This window comes from Nilaparvata lugens, chromosome 8 (genome assembly GCF_014356525.2).
Source record: "Nilaparvata lugens isolate BPH chromosome 8, ASM1435652v1, whole genome shotgun sequence".
Taxonomy (NCBI): Eukaryota; Metazoa; Arthropoda; class Insecta; order Hemiptera; family Delphacidae; genus Nilaparvata; species Nilaparvata lugens.
The window spans coordinates 43,562,361-43,577,141 of NC_052511.1; the positions used below are offsets into that span (position 1 = coordinate 43,562,361).

Here is a 14,781-nt window from a genome sequence, read left to right on the forward strand (position 1 = left end):
TATAAGCATAAACTGATTCATTTTGTAACACGTTCACATCAAATCAGATCAGCTGACTTCAAGGTTATTTTACAGCCCTAGGGCCGTAAAATTTTACCGGCCTGGTCGGAAAACAATCATTTTCGGCCTCCTTATGACGCATGAAAACCAGCTCATTACATTCAAGTAGGGCGAAAACACTAATATACTTGAACACTCTATTATAATTATGTTGCCCCATCTCTACAGACAAAGTCATTATGTTAAATGCTCGAATATATTAGATTAGTTTTCAAGTTTCATGCTGATATTGAAAGTATTGACAACTATTGTGATTATTTATAACAGGAAAAACTATTCTATACAGTAATTATTATTTATAAATAGTCCCATATCCCCAGATCTCGCGCAATAACTGTTTTGATCAAGCAAGAGATTGCTTTTACCCCTCTAATAATATATGAATAGCTATTTCTTGGCAAATAAAAATCTATTATGTTTTAAAAGAATGAACAGTTGATGTAACATAAAATGAAACTGTATCATCTGTCTTTCATAAAAGTCGGTAGCAAAGCAGAAATACGGCAGAGAATCGGAAATACAGCTTTCCTATCTTTTTTCATTGCCTTTATAAAGTGGACCTTATTATTGCAATATTACGAAAACATGAAATTACGGTCAACACTACGACATAGAATTAGCATTTCGAAATTGATGCTTTGAGAAAATTGCGTTCAAGTGAGCTCCAAGACGATTTCATGAGTTAGTTTAGTTATATTTTTGTTTAGTTATTGGTTAAATTCGAACTTTTTGATTGAAAACCCCTATAATATTATTGGATCGTTCAAAGTTTTTCATTTTTTTTCATATATCTATCATATTGACGTTGGCACTGGTGTAACAACCTCCCATCTCAGTGATCTCACATCTGTCATTTTTGTTTGTTAAAATTTGTCTGAGGATCACAATTAACTTCACTAAAATAAAATATTTTATTTCCTCTTTATCATTAATTTTTTCATGTTCTATGACCTCATCATTTATGGAAAATAATTTATCTTTGTGAATATAATCAGTCCTATACCATAATATGATATTAGCTAGATCTGAGTCTTGCTCAGAAGATTCTGATGATGAGGTAAATGAAATAGATGTCCACAGAAGAAAAATCAATTGTTACTTGACCGATGTGAAGTACTTCAGCAGGTTAGTTAAATACATTAATCCTATTACCTTTTTACATTTTGATCGAAACAATCATTTGATAGAATATACAGAATAGGCTATTATTGATGTAAAACGCTTCTCCTTAGAAATATCAACATAACCTAAATGAATGAGAAAATTCAATTTTACTATATATTATTGACATTTAATTATTATTTTAATCATAATAAAAAAAATCTGGTGTGGTACACTCCCACACTTTCCTTGCTCATATTTGAAACTACGATCTGTATAATTATGTGTATAATATAATTGTTTTCAAAGTAGGCTACTTTTCCTTTGTGTAAATTGTGAAATTCGATGATTTTTTTAGTCGTCAAAACAGCTGTTCTACAGATGAAATATCTCGACTATGTGTTCTTTTTATGAACTGCACTACCTACCTACCTACCTCATGCACGAGAAGGAGGTTACAAGTCCATTTCTCAAGATGGGGTGGACCCCCCATTATTTCCCAGAAAGGAGACTCATGTCAGTTGATAGAGCTGATAAATAACTATACAGGTATGAATGTGAAAATAATCGGCAAGTTATTTTTTGAAAAACCGTAAAAACATGGTTTTTTAGTGATTATTCCGCCATTTTTCTCAAGAATATTACGGTGCTCCTGCAATTTTCCCAGAAATGAGACTCGTGCCAGCTGATAGGGCTTTTAATAGCTATCCATGGTATAAATTTTAAGAACATCGTTAGAGCCGTTTTCGAGAAAACCGTAAATAACATGGTGTTTTAGTCATTATCCGCCATTTTTCTCAAGAATATTATGGAGCTCCTGATTTTCCCAGAAATGAGACTAATGTCATTGATAGGCGTTATAAATGCAATCCATGGTATGAATTTAAAGAAAATCGTTAGAGCCGTTTTCGAGAAAACCGTGAAAAACATGTTTTTTTAGTAATTATCCGCCATTTTTTCGCCATTTGATTTATTTTTATTGAAATTCTCATTGTAGGATCCTCATGGTTAAGGACCTAAGTTTAAAATTTCAAGTCATCGGTTAATTAGAATGGTTATCACAGACATACACACACACACACACACACATACACAGACCAATACCCAAAAATCATGTTTTTGGACTCAGGGGACCTTGAAACATGTAGAAAACTTGAAATTAGGTTACCTTAATTTTTTTTTGGAAAGCAATACTTTCCTTACCTATGGTAATAGGGCAAGGAAAGTAAAAAATGAAGTTAATTGCATAATCAAAAGTTGAGTTTTGGAAGGAATCGTGTTAGTATTAAAACCTGATGGCCCGTTCTGTATTAATATTATCTAAACCTAATTGGTATTTGGAGTAAGTCTATTTGGAATTTATAATGTAATATTACATTTTTTCTCGATTGGAATCGAATCTTCAATTCGAGATCTATAAAACTTTATAGTAAATATCAGAGTCATCGATATACGGACACTTTTTTGACTGAGAATTTATTGTAAATGATTGTGTTGCATGTTCAATGGTATCACTGAAAAACAACTCTGTAAACAGAGTTAACAGAATTAACAGATAATATAGAGGATATATAAATTTAAAATAACAGTTTCAAAATAAAGTTTTATTGAGAACAATATAAAATGTGAATTCTAAACTTGTAATTTATAATTTTTTTGGTGACGTGTCCATGACATCAACACTGTTTGAAGTTGGTTTGCTCTGTACCTTTGTGCCTGCCAGGCTTCCTTCTCTCTAAAATAATGGCTGACTGCGTGTATTCTAACTTTGTGCTCTCTGAATATTTTTCTGTTTAAGTGGATTATTAATGTTTTAAATTGAGTTTTGAACAGTTTTATGGTGTTCTAAGTTTGTGTATTTTGATTTGTGTGTATACAAGCCTATAGCCATTGTTTTCAACTATATAAATTGGATAAGTATTTAGCTTGTAGTGACTTTAGATGCTTAAGCATGTAAGATATTGTTCTTTGTGTATTTGTGTGTATTGCCAAAATTCTTCTGAAGATTATAAGTTCATTTGCTCTGAAAACTGGATTTCTCATTCATAGGCGATAGATCCATTCATAGTTTACCAAGAATCTATTACGTTGGAGCTGATAACCTTCCTTAGGTTAATAGGTGAAAATTTGCTATCCAACCAATTTAGGAGAAATTGGTAGCATGGCAAATGTTACCCCTGTGGTGGGACCGAATTACAAAATAAATATGTCCCAAATGGTACACCATGAAATCCCTGGTTATGAAAAATTATTAGTAGGATAGATATCTTGATAGGTTATGAATGGTATACTGCTGAGTGGGAAATCGGTTCAAGAGAGATCAAGTCCTAATGAATATATTATCTGTGCAGACTAGCAAAATGGCAAACATTAAAAATGATCTGAATCTTATAGCGTTCCTAACACAAAAGTTTGATGAGCTAAATGCTAAGTTTGATAAACAAAATGCTAAGATTGATGATTTGAAGCAGGATCAAAGTGCTAGGTTTGATGATATGAAGCAGGAAATTGCTAGCATAAGACTAGAGCAGGTTAGTATAAACCTTCTATTAAAAGATACACATGAAACATTGAAAGATAGTCATGAAGATGAAGGCAAATTGAAGCAGGATGATAGTAGTGTTGAGATACAAGATCAGTTATTTCAAGTTTCAGATAATGTAGGCCTAGTTAATGTTTTTGAAAAAATAATCCTAGTGAGATAGTAAAATTGAGTAATGTAGTAGGTAGGGAGTTGTCTTTATTGAAAGTCAACAGTAAAGAAAGTAGTATTGCTGAATTGAAAGTTAGGAAAACAGTAAATAAAGTGAATGTTTACATGAGACAGGTTTCTGTAGAGGTTAGGAACAATGTAAACAATATGAATCTTGCTTTGAATCAAGTTGATGAATTCAACTTTCAACTGGAAATTGAAAAGGTGTATGCAAAGCATTATTTAGTAAACATGACTAACTTTTGTAAGCAAAATGGTTTTGTTGAAACAAATGAACCCATGAATAAAATCATGTTCTTGAAGAAAACAAAGCACAAAGTTTCCATTGATGTGTTAGTATTCAAAGGTTGTTTCAAGTTGCTTATTTACAAGATGATGACTGTGAATCACATGATGAAAGGGTATTCCCCAGCACACAATGATAGGAATCCTGTGTCATGCCGGGATTCAGAATAGCAATGACCGTAAATACTACGTATGGTAAGAGTCCATAATTGTATCTTTTTTCTTTTCTGTAGCCTATTTTTCTTGGCCCTTAAGCTTTTCAAATTTCGATCTTTCCTGTCTTTGTGTAATGTTCAGTAAAATTCTTCTATGATGCATATCTTAACCAATCTGTCCATAGTCATTTAAATTTGTATTTTTCTGAAATAATTTTGGAAGTTAAAATAGTAGCTTATTTTCCTAATCTTTAAATTGTTGATAAAACTTAACTTTTCTAAAATCTATCCATTGTAGTGTAAATAATTGTTTGCTTGCGGTATATTTTTTCATCATGTATACATATTTTAATTATGTCTATTTTTTCAGGTATCATATTAGGTAATTAGGTTTTTCAGAGCAAATTATGTCCCATTTTCTCATCTTTCATTGCATATCGTGCCATAAGCCATATGTAATTAGGTTATAGTTTTCTTCTGGGCTTTTAACCCATTTTGCATTTTATTTTTTTTTGCTGTCCAATACTTTGGATTTTGGTAGACAAGTAGGTGTGATTCTTTTAGAGGTGTGGGCGTGAACCACATATGGCTGGACTCGATTATCTGACCTACTTGTTTGCGATATAAAAACCTTAAGACTGCAACATCAAATGTTTGTAATAGTATATTTCGCACCTAGGGCCGAAAATGGGACTTTTCTGGCTCGAAATCGGTTTTCAAGTCCGAGGCCGTAGGCCGAGGACTAGAAAAGATTGAGAGCCAGAAAAAAACTTTTGCCCATGGTGAGAACGTTATTTTTCGCCACACAGGAAAATAAACAATATATATATGAGAATAATTGTCTATTATAAGCACTTCCAAAAGCAAAAGTTGAAGGTCATAGCTCTAGCAAATCTGAGGTAATCTGAATATCAAGAAATTGTCCAAGTATTTTTATTTTTTATTCTGATTTGTCTAAATAACCTAAAAGATTATGTTCAATTATGTAAGAGGTTGAGTTTATACTTTTTATTCTTCCAAATGACAATAAGATGAACATTATAAATGTTTTGATTATTGAATGATAAACACAAAGAATGAAAAGTTTTTGATCAGCTGTTTTAGCACACTTGAAATTTGGCCAATCTGAATGTCAACGGAAGTTTAGGTTAGAAGTTCTATCCTACTCTGAAAATAGAATTATTTGAATAGTTTATAATATATATCTTATCTGTATTTTATTCATCCAAATAAATGATAGTATATTATTACAGAATACTTTATTGAATTCTAAAAGCATAAAATGATTCCGTTTATCCACCATGTTCCATGATAAACGCTGTACTAGGAGGTTTAAGGTAGATTCTATTATACTCTGAAAATTAAATTTGAATAGTTTATAATATCTCATTATTTGTATTTCATTCATCCAAATAAAATGATAGTATCTTATTGCAAAAACTTTATTTAATTCTAGATGCATAAACTGATTACGTTTCATAAACTATTTTGTAAACATGTTCACATCAAATCAGAATCAGCTGACTTCAAGGTTATTTTACAGCCCTAGGGCCGTAAAAATTTTACCGGCCTGGTCAGAAAACAATCACTTTCGGCCTCCATATGACGCACGTAAACCAGCTCATTACATCCAAGTGGGGCGAAAAAACTTTTGCATACTTTTGTTTTTGTGGTCCGATACTAGAGTCTGCTATCACATTGCCTTACAGACATCTAGGAACTCTCCACCCGTCACAATAGTCACATTTTTTTTCCTTCACCAGTTTGTTTTTGTGGGAGTGATAGCTCACAATTATAACAATTAGAGTCATACTTGGAATTTATAAAATTCCATAGTAGTATATTTTATTAAATATACTTCCTTATGAAAGTTCAGTACTGACATGTAGGATAGGCTCTAATTAACTCTTTCTCTTCTTTGTATTATTTAGGAAATTTATTTACCCAATTTTCTTTTTCTCTTGTTTGTATTTTTTAGGGAACTTATTTACCCATTATCCATATTGTCATCTTTGTATGGTAATCTTGAATGTTTTGTATTTTATTATACAGTCTTCAAATTATGAAATTATTCAAAAAATAAATGGTTCAATTTAGAACATGCTGAAATCTATTCTTATGTATAAATTCTTTTGTTATAATAAATAAACTTTAAAATTTGAAAGTATTAATGAATTGTGTAGCCATATATATGAGATGTATTAATGAAGTTAACTTGAATAATAATGTTTTCATTAAATAAAAACGTTTTGTCATATTATTAATTGAAATGAGTTAAAGGTTAAAATTTCTCTAAAGTTTTTGTAATTGATGTCTTTTTCTAAATTTTAAAACTGTTTGTTCTATAAATTTTGATATGATTGATTATCGTTTGAAATGGATGCTGGAGTGTATGTAGAATTTTAATGGGGTTTGCTGATTAGAATTTTGCTGGTATGTGATTGTTTTTTGAGATGGAAAACCATTATTGCCTAAAGAAGAAATGACCAGAAGGTTATGACTTAGAGAGGCAGTAATGAGATAATATTTTTTTGTTTGATTACTTATGTTGATTGCCATAATGCAAAATAATGATTAAAATGTTTATTGCCATAGAGCAGATGATTACTTATGAATATTGATTGCCTTGAGCAAAATATTATTGATGTTTTGAATGATTTCTTGTTTAATGATTGATAGTAAGTTTTGTCATGAAATGTAGTTTGTGTTTAGAACATTGAAAAGTCGAAATAAACTATAGTATCCAACAAACGATGATTAATAATATTGAATAATTTGCTTTTTATAACATATTGAACAATGAATAAATGGAAATGGATTTTTTTTGCTCTAGTGAAATTTTGTAATTGATGTCTCCAAATTTCACCAATTTATGTATTGCTGACTGTATAATAAGATGTAACAAATTTCAATTTATATTGATTATATACTTAGAATAATTTCATGTGTATTAGATTGTATTGATACCTAATCAAATTTTCCTTTTAGTTTTATAAGCATTTTAAGATAACAGGTACAGCACAGACATTAACATTGAAATAATTATCATGTGAATCTCGAAATCGACAACAAGTGAACGCCATGAAGAGTGTTAAGAACATTTGGGTGATTTTCGAACTAGTGTGACTCATCAATTGAACACCAATAACTACGCCACTACCTACACCAATAACTACGCCAATATCTACGCTGATGTCTACACCAATATCTACGCTGATGCCTACAACAAGTCAACGCCAATATCACACATATCTACACTAATATCTACACAATAACTATGCCAATATCTGCTCTGATGTCAATATCTACACCAATAAACTACACCAATATCTACGCTGATGCCTACACCATATCAATGCCAATAACTACGCCAATATCTACACTGATGTCATATCTACGCCAATAACTATGCCGATGCCTGTGCTGATGCCAATGCCAATATCTACGCCGATGCCATGCCTGCGCCAATGCTGATGCCAATGCCAATATCAACGCCGATGCCATGCCGACACCAAAGCATACACCAATGACAATGCCAACGCTTATTGCTGACCTTGTATATCAAACTTCAACACTACTACATTACCTGGAGGTAATTGCCATCCATGTTCACGTTCGCAACTTGAATTCAGAATAACAGTCGCAGTATCATGAAGAATTGATTCAAAAGCCTCTCCTAAATTATTCCTGTATGCAGACTCTAAACCTTGAACACTGAAAATATCAAAAACCAAACCTTACCTAAATTAATCCTCACCTAAATTAATCCTGTATGCAGGGTCTATCTCTTTTCAAAAAACGAATTACATTGTCATTTCAAGCCTGAAATGTACATTGTATAATTACAAATGATACACAAATTTACGTGACTCGTATTTGAGTTTGGTATGCAGCCGTCTACTACAAGCATGAGGCAATGCTACTGAGATGTCACCTGTATCGAGTTTGGTATGCAGCCGTCTACTACAAGCCTGAGGCAATGCTAACTGAGATGTCACCTGTATCTAGTTTGGTATGCAGCCGTCTACTACAAGCATGAGGCAATGCTAACTGAGATGTCCCTGTATCGAGTTTGATATGCATCAGTCGACTACAAGTATCAGCCCAACACTACGAGTATTCGGATCAGCCCAACACTAACGTCATCACACTGGAGTCACACTACTGAAAATCATACTGAGTGCCTTACGGACTGTTTTCCAAATTTGCATTGATAAATCACCCGCATCAATAGTGAAAGAAATGAACATTTTTGATTTATTGAAATTTTATGTGAAAATTAAATGTAACAATTCATCAATTGATTTAAAAAAAAAATAATAATAATATATTTTTTTATTCAACATACAAATTTTTTTTATGCATAAAATTTGAATTTTTCTATCTATTAATTTATGTGCTATTTCAAAAAACTATTCTTTATATATTAAACTTTCTGTTGAGATATTTTCCTTTAAATTATAAAGCTAAATCAAAAGTAATTTTGATATTCTATACTTTGAAATATTGTTTGAAACATATAACAAAGCTATTGATGAATTTTTATAATAATTTTCAATATTATAGGACAACATGTAATTTTGTATAGAAAAATTGTTACTGTTCTCGAATTTACAATTCAAAAATTTTCCATTTGGGTCAATGTAATTTTTTTCTTTAATTTTCAAACAGTAAAATTTTTATGTCAAGAGGGGGGTATTTGTAATATTACATTTTTCTCGATTGGAATCGAATCTTCAATTCGAGATCTATAAAACTTTATAGTAAATATCAGAGTCATCGATATATGGACAACTTTTTGACTGAGAATTTATCGTAAATGATTGTGTTGCATGTTCAATGGTATCACTGAAAAACAAATTCTGTAACAGAGTTAACTGAATTAACAGATAATATAGAGGATAATAAAATTTAAAATAACAGTTTCAAAATAAAGTTTTATTGAGAACAAATATAAATGTGAATTCTAAACTTGTAATTTATAATTTTTTTTGGTGACGTGTCCATGACATCAACACTGTTTGAAGTTGGTTTTGCTCTGTACCTTTGTGCCTGCCAGGCTTCCTTCTCTCTAAAATAATGGCTGACTGCGTGTATTCTAACTTTCTGCTCTCTGAATATTTTTTTGTTTAAGTGGATTATATGTTTAAATTGGTTTTGAACAGTTTTATGTGTTCTAATTGTGTATTTTGATTTGTGTGTATACAAGCCTATAGCCATTGTTTTCAACTATATAAATTGGATAAGTATTTAGCTTGTAGTGACTTTAGATGCTTAAGCGTGTAAGATATTGTTCTTTGTGTATTTGTGTAGTGTATTGCCAAAATTCTTCTGAAGATTATAAGTTCATTTGCTCTGAAAACTGGATTTCTCATTCATAGGCGATAGATCCATTCATAGTTTACCAAGAATCTATTACGTTGGAGCCGATAACCTTCCTTAGGTTAATAGGTGAAAATTTGCTATCCAACCGATTTAGGAGAAATTGGTAGCATGGCAATAATAAGCTTTGAACTGTGACTTTTTTATTGAAATCTTCAAATAAAACTTTTAAATTAAAGTAAAAAATACAACGTATTGCCCATCCATCGTTAACAAAAATTAATTTTGATTTGATTTACAGGACAATGAAAGGATTGTAAACCGAATACAAAAAGTACGCAAGCTTCTCAGACGAACTCGAAAAGAAAGACGGTAAGTTTCATCAATCTGAAATAAATATTGGCTAAATATTCACAAAACATAGACAAGTTGAATAGAGGACACTAGTCTATTTTTAATCAGTAATACCAGGACTCCTATATAGTATATCATAGAGAACAATAGCATAAGTAGCCTAGATATCCCATGGTATAGGGTGTTATGTTGCAACTTTTACTGTTATCTCAAGCTGATAGTCCACGTAGTTGTTTCCCGTGAAGCTTTATGACGCTGGTAGTCTCTCAATTGTGCTGTTCATAACTCTACCCGTTAAAAACAGTAAAAATCGACAATAATCGATAGTGATCGGCTTGAGATAACATAGAAGCTGTGACATAAACGCCCTATACCATGGGATATCTACTCACGCTATTGCTTCTCTTTGGCGTATATAGAGGTCCTGGTAATACATTAATAATTGATGACAGCTGTTAGAGAGTAATTAATCCATGTAACTTTTTAGCATGTAGTGTAGTTGAGAGTTGGGATGCGATTTATTCAGGAACTTCCAATTGATGAATTACTCATCATTCAGCTTATCATATTTTTCTGTTTATTTCAAATAGTATTTTTACACACATTATTTTAGTTGGAATACAGTGGGTCAGGAGGATCTATTTAAATTTATTTTGTAATTTTGATTAATAAGTAATAATAATGGTAACTGAAAAACATGCTTTTCTTTAAAGTGATTCTATTCGTTAATAACTTTTAAATTATGGCCTCTTTTCAAGATTCATCATGAACCGTCTTGATCAACACCTTGACAACTGGAGAACCGCGTCCCTACCGCTTGAACTGGATGAACCAATTGACCCTCCACTGAAAGGCATCTCCAGTGAGCGGACAGTTCCAACGACTAAATTAAACAAGGTATTTTATTTCATCCATAAGTAACGTTCTCAAAATAATAGAAAAGATTCAACAAGTTAGTAATTACCGTAACGTTATCATAATAAAAAAAACTTCTCAAGATGATTTTTCTTAGTCCCTTAAGATATTTTATACCGAAATTGCAATGAATACTACTCCTATGTACAGTACGGTGGTTTCTATTTCTTTAGAATGGAATAAACTAAGCTACAACTTTAAAGCTCCCTAAATAAAAACACATTTCTAGAAAAAGTTTTTTAATTTATTTTTACTTTTCACGATATGAGCGTCAAAAGTTCAACTCTTAGGGCAGATCCATTGTAGAATTGAGAAAATACTGATACTCTTTATATTATATATTTTTGTAAACAAAGATTTTCGAACAAAATAGGCACTTGAAAATTGCATAATTGCTCGAAACTAATTCATTGTGTTTATATAAAAAGTATAGAAATAGTACAAGTAATTTCCTATAATAATTGAACATTCAAATAGCTCTATACTTTATTAAATTCATGAAATTTTGAGAATATATTCTCCAACATATTGTCTATCTCATGACATCAATTTCAAGGGATATTTATTCTTTTTGAAAAAATAACCTTATCCAAGTTAGTTATTTGATTTCATTTAATCCGTTCCACTATATTTTGAGCTTTTGACCTATTCTATTTTATGCATTATTTTAAACACTCATGCTTGAAACTACCTTCCCCATTCCACTGTGTCTTTATCATAGAGAAACAATAACAAACGAATATATTCCATGGTTTAGGGCTCTAATGTTGCAATTTTCAATGTTAAGCCAAGTAATAATCCTATACTCCGTACAAAATTACTTCTGACCCGGATGAATATGCGGCGCAGAGAAATGGTGGGAGATCAGCCAATTACAGTGATGAATAGAGTCAAAGGTAGAAGCGCAGTTGCCAATTCGTCGATTAGAGTCAGACGACTGAACGCTTCCAGAGAGGAAACTCCATAAGTTTATCATGAGCGCTTGAATACTCACTAGAAATTAGAGAATGCTGGCCGATTTAGAACGGAAACTTCGCCGCCGTTGTATCCCTTCTCTGCTGCGTATGTCCCTTCCAGGCCTAAGTAATTATGTACTGAGAGTATAGTATCTTGTCGTGAAGCTCTGTGACGCTGGTAGTCTCTCATACTGTGCCGTTTATACACTCTCACAAGCCCAAAACAGTTATAATAGACAGTAATCGGCTTGAGTTGACAAAAAGTGGAACATAAACTACCTATACCATATGGGATATCCTCTTATACTATATATTCTCTATGATTTTATAATTTAGTTTCAATTGCTCCCAAATATTTTCCAACCAATTTAATAGTTTATAATGTTTGTGACTTATATCTCTGCCATCTGTTTGCACAGCAGTCGTCATCGTCGTCGACGTTTGAAAAGGGCGTGTCCACACCATCGGCTGCCAACTCGTCGAAAAAGTCGAAGGTGGACAGTTTGTCGTCGCAGCAGCAGGCATCTCCGTCGCCGTCGCCCGTGCCGCCCAAGAAGAGCGGCAAAGTGGCGAGTGATCCGAACGCACCCAAGCGGCCAGCCAACCCCTTCTTCCAGTACTGCCAGGAGCAGCGCACTGTGCTGCTTGAGTCCATTCTAAGCAGCGGCCAGAAGGAGCCCACCAAGCAGGAGCTCACCAAGCAGCTGGCCAACAAGTGGAATTCGCTGTCCACTCCCGACAAAAAGGTCACTTGTCTGCCACTATTGTGTGTATCTTGCCTTCATTGGCCATTGTATAAAATGTAGGCTGAACCAGCGACTGGGCCAACATTTAGATGCGGCATTAGATAGCTGTGATTCAATTTATTCCAGTATAGCCGATTGTCAAATTCAAAAGAATTTGAATCTGATGATTCAAATCATGAATCATTTTATTGTCGATTGAATACTAGAACAGCGACTAGCTAGTAGAATAGTGACTAGTGACTAGCTCTATTCATTAGCTCCAGCTATATAAAAAAAAGATTATACAACTGACTCGAATCCCAGAATTAGCAATTAATAGCTTTTATTAGATCGATATCAACTCCACTTCAAATATTTTTCTTTCAAGAAAATATTTTTCCCATGATTTAAAAATAAATTTCATAATAATTGGGATGAAAGTAAATATTATTATGTTTTATTATTGGGATAAAATATTTTGGTAGTTCAATATGTTATTTCTTCATAGTCAACAAACGATTTGGCAACAGTACAAAGGTAGAAAAAGATTCAGCAATCTGTTTTGTTTAATGACACACAAGAATAGCAAACCAATGTCGATCAGGTACTGGCTTGAAATGAATCTCTCTATAGGTCAGTTAATCGGGATGAATAAGTAGTGTATTATTATAATTATAGAGCCAGGCTTTCGGAGTCGACGACGCTCATTATACAGAGCTTTCACAGTCTCAATTATTTGAAAAAGTAGCTTTCGTCAAGCATACGAGTACCACCTGTTGCGCCGACTGAAGACTGTCGTGAGGCAAGTGAATCATTGTTCCAAACAGGAACAATAGTAGCTTATGCGGGTATGCGAAATTAAAAATTTCGTTCATTTTAGTTCCGGACATTTCCAATTCCGCATTCCCAGCTATTAGAAGTTACTGTTATACCTGAGTACAGGATGTTTTGCTGAGCTTAAGCACCCTGCACTCAGTTACAATAGTGGCCTCTATATGTAGCTGAAAAACGTTATCATACAGGTAGGGTACATAGCAGCGTGCAAATCCATTTTCTCAGGGACAATGGACGGAATTTGAGAAGCCGCTACTAATTACCAGGTCTAGTGGATGTCACTATTGTCCTTGTCTGCAGAGGGTTCATTGAGCAGCGCCACTGGCCACTGTTCCTATTATAATTAGACTACAGATGTCCGCGTCTTTTCTCACATAAGAATGCCTATCAGTAAATTATAGTTACTGCAAATTGCATGAACCACAGGATGGTGTATGACCCGAAATTGTTTATTTCGAAAATTGGTGAATCCAGATATCTTATCCAGTATAACTATCTTATTTAAGCGTAACCTCATTTTCATGTTTCAGATATACTACGACATGTACAAGAAGTCAAAGGAAAAGTACACTGCTGACATGGACATTTACACTAAAAGCAAAGGAAAGCTGTGATATCTATGTAATAATTCAGTACTATTTTTATATCTCAATATAATATTCGAACGTGTACAAGACTATTTGTATACAGCTTGTAAATATTCCCCTTGAATTAATTGTTTGTATTGATTAGATAATTATGAGGAATTTCTATAAAACTTTACAATGTATATTGTCTGTTATTTTCATATACCTTCTAATTTAATATTTGATCAGCCGTGAAGTTATAATTGTTCAACAGTACCTTATGTAACATTCAGCATTTTTTCAAATCCAACAGAAAAATCAAAGTTGATGAAATTGAATTCCAATGTTTCCCAATTAACTTTGATATTTTGCTAAAATTGATAATTTATTTCAAATCAACTTTCATCAAAGATTTGATTCCCTATTGGACCCATATCATTTTAATGACTAACAATAACCAAACATCTATACTACTAAATATAATGATTGTGTTTATTGTGCCACCATATGCGCCAGCCAATGTGATAAAACCGGCCACATATTTATCTTTCCATTTTTGGTCTTGACCTTGGAGGAAGGTCAATGTCATAGGTCCACCAAGACTGTGTGCAATCAATATAACCCGTTTCTTGCCATTATTATTGTAAGTCTCCTCAATCAAATTTTTCATATCAATGAACCATTGTTTGTTTTCATCTGTGGAAACGCATACATACACGCTAATTTGTAGTTTGTACTATCCATTGTGATAATGCTTTTTCAAATTAATTACTCTTCATTCACAGTGGTGCCAAA

The 14,781-nt window shown here is 32.7% G+C and overlaps 1 protein-coding gene across 1 annotated transcript; it reads left to right on the forward strand.

Moving 5' to 3' along the window:
* Positions 1–887: 887 nt before the first annotated feature.
* Positions 888–14,189, forward strand: LOC111051665 (non-histone protein 10). The gene is given in 6 exon segments (XM_039434834.1): positions 888–1,145; positions 1,148–1,185; positions 9,938–10,008; positions 10,749–10,887; positions 12,281–12,607; positions 13,951–14,189. Coding segments are annotated over 6 exon segments (735 nt in total). The 5' UTR covers positions 888–1,069; the 3' UTR covers positions 14,035–14,189.
* The last annotated feature ends 592 nt before the right edge of the window (positions 14,190–14,781 follow it).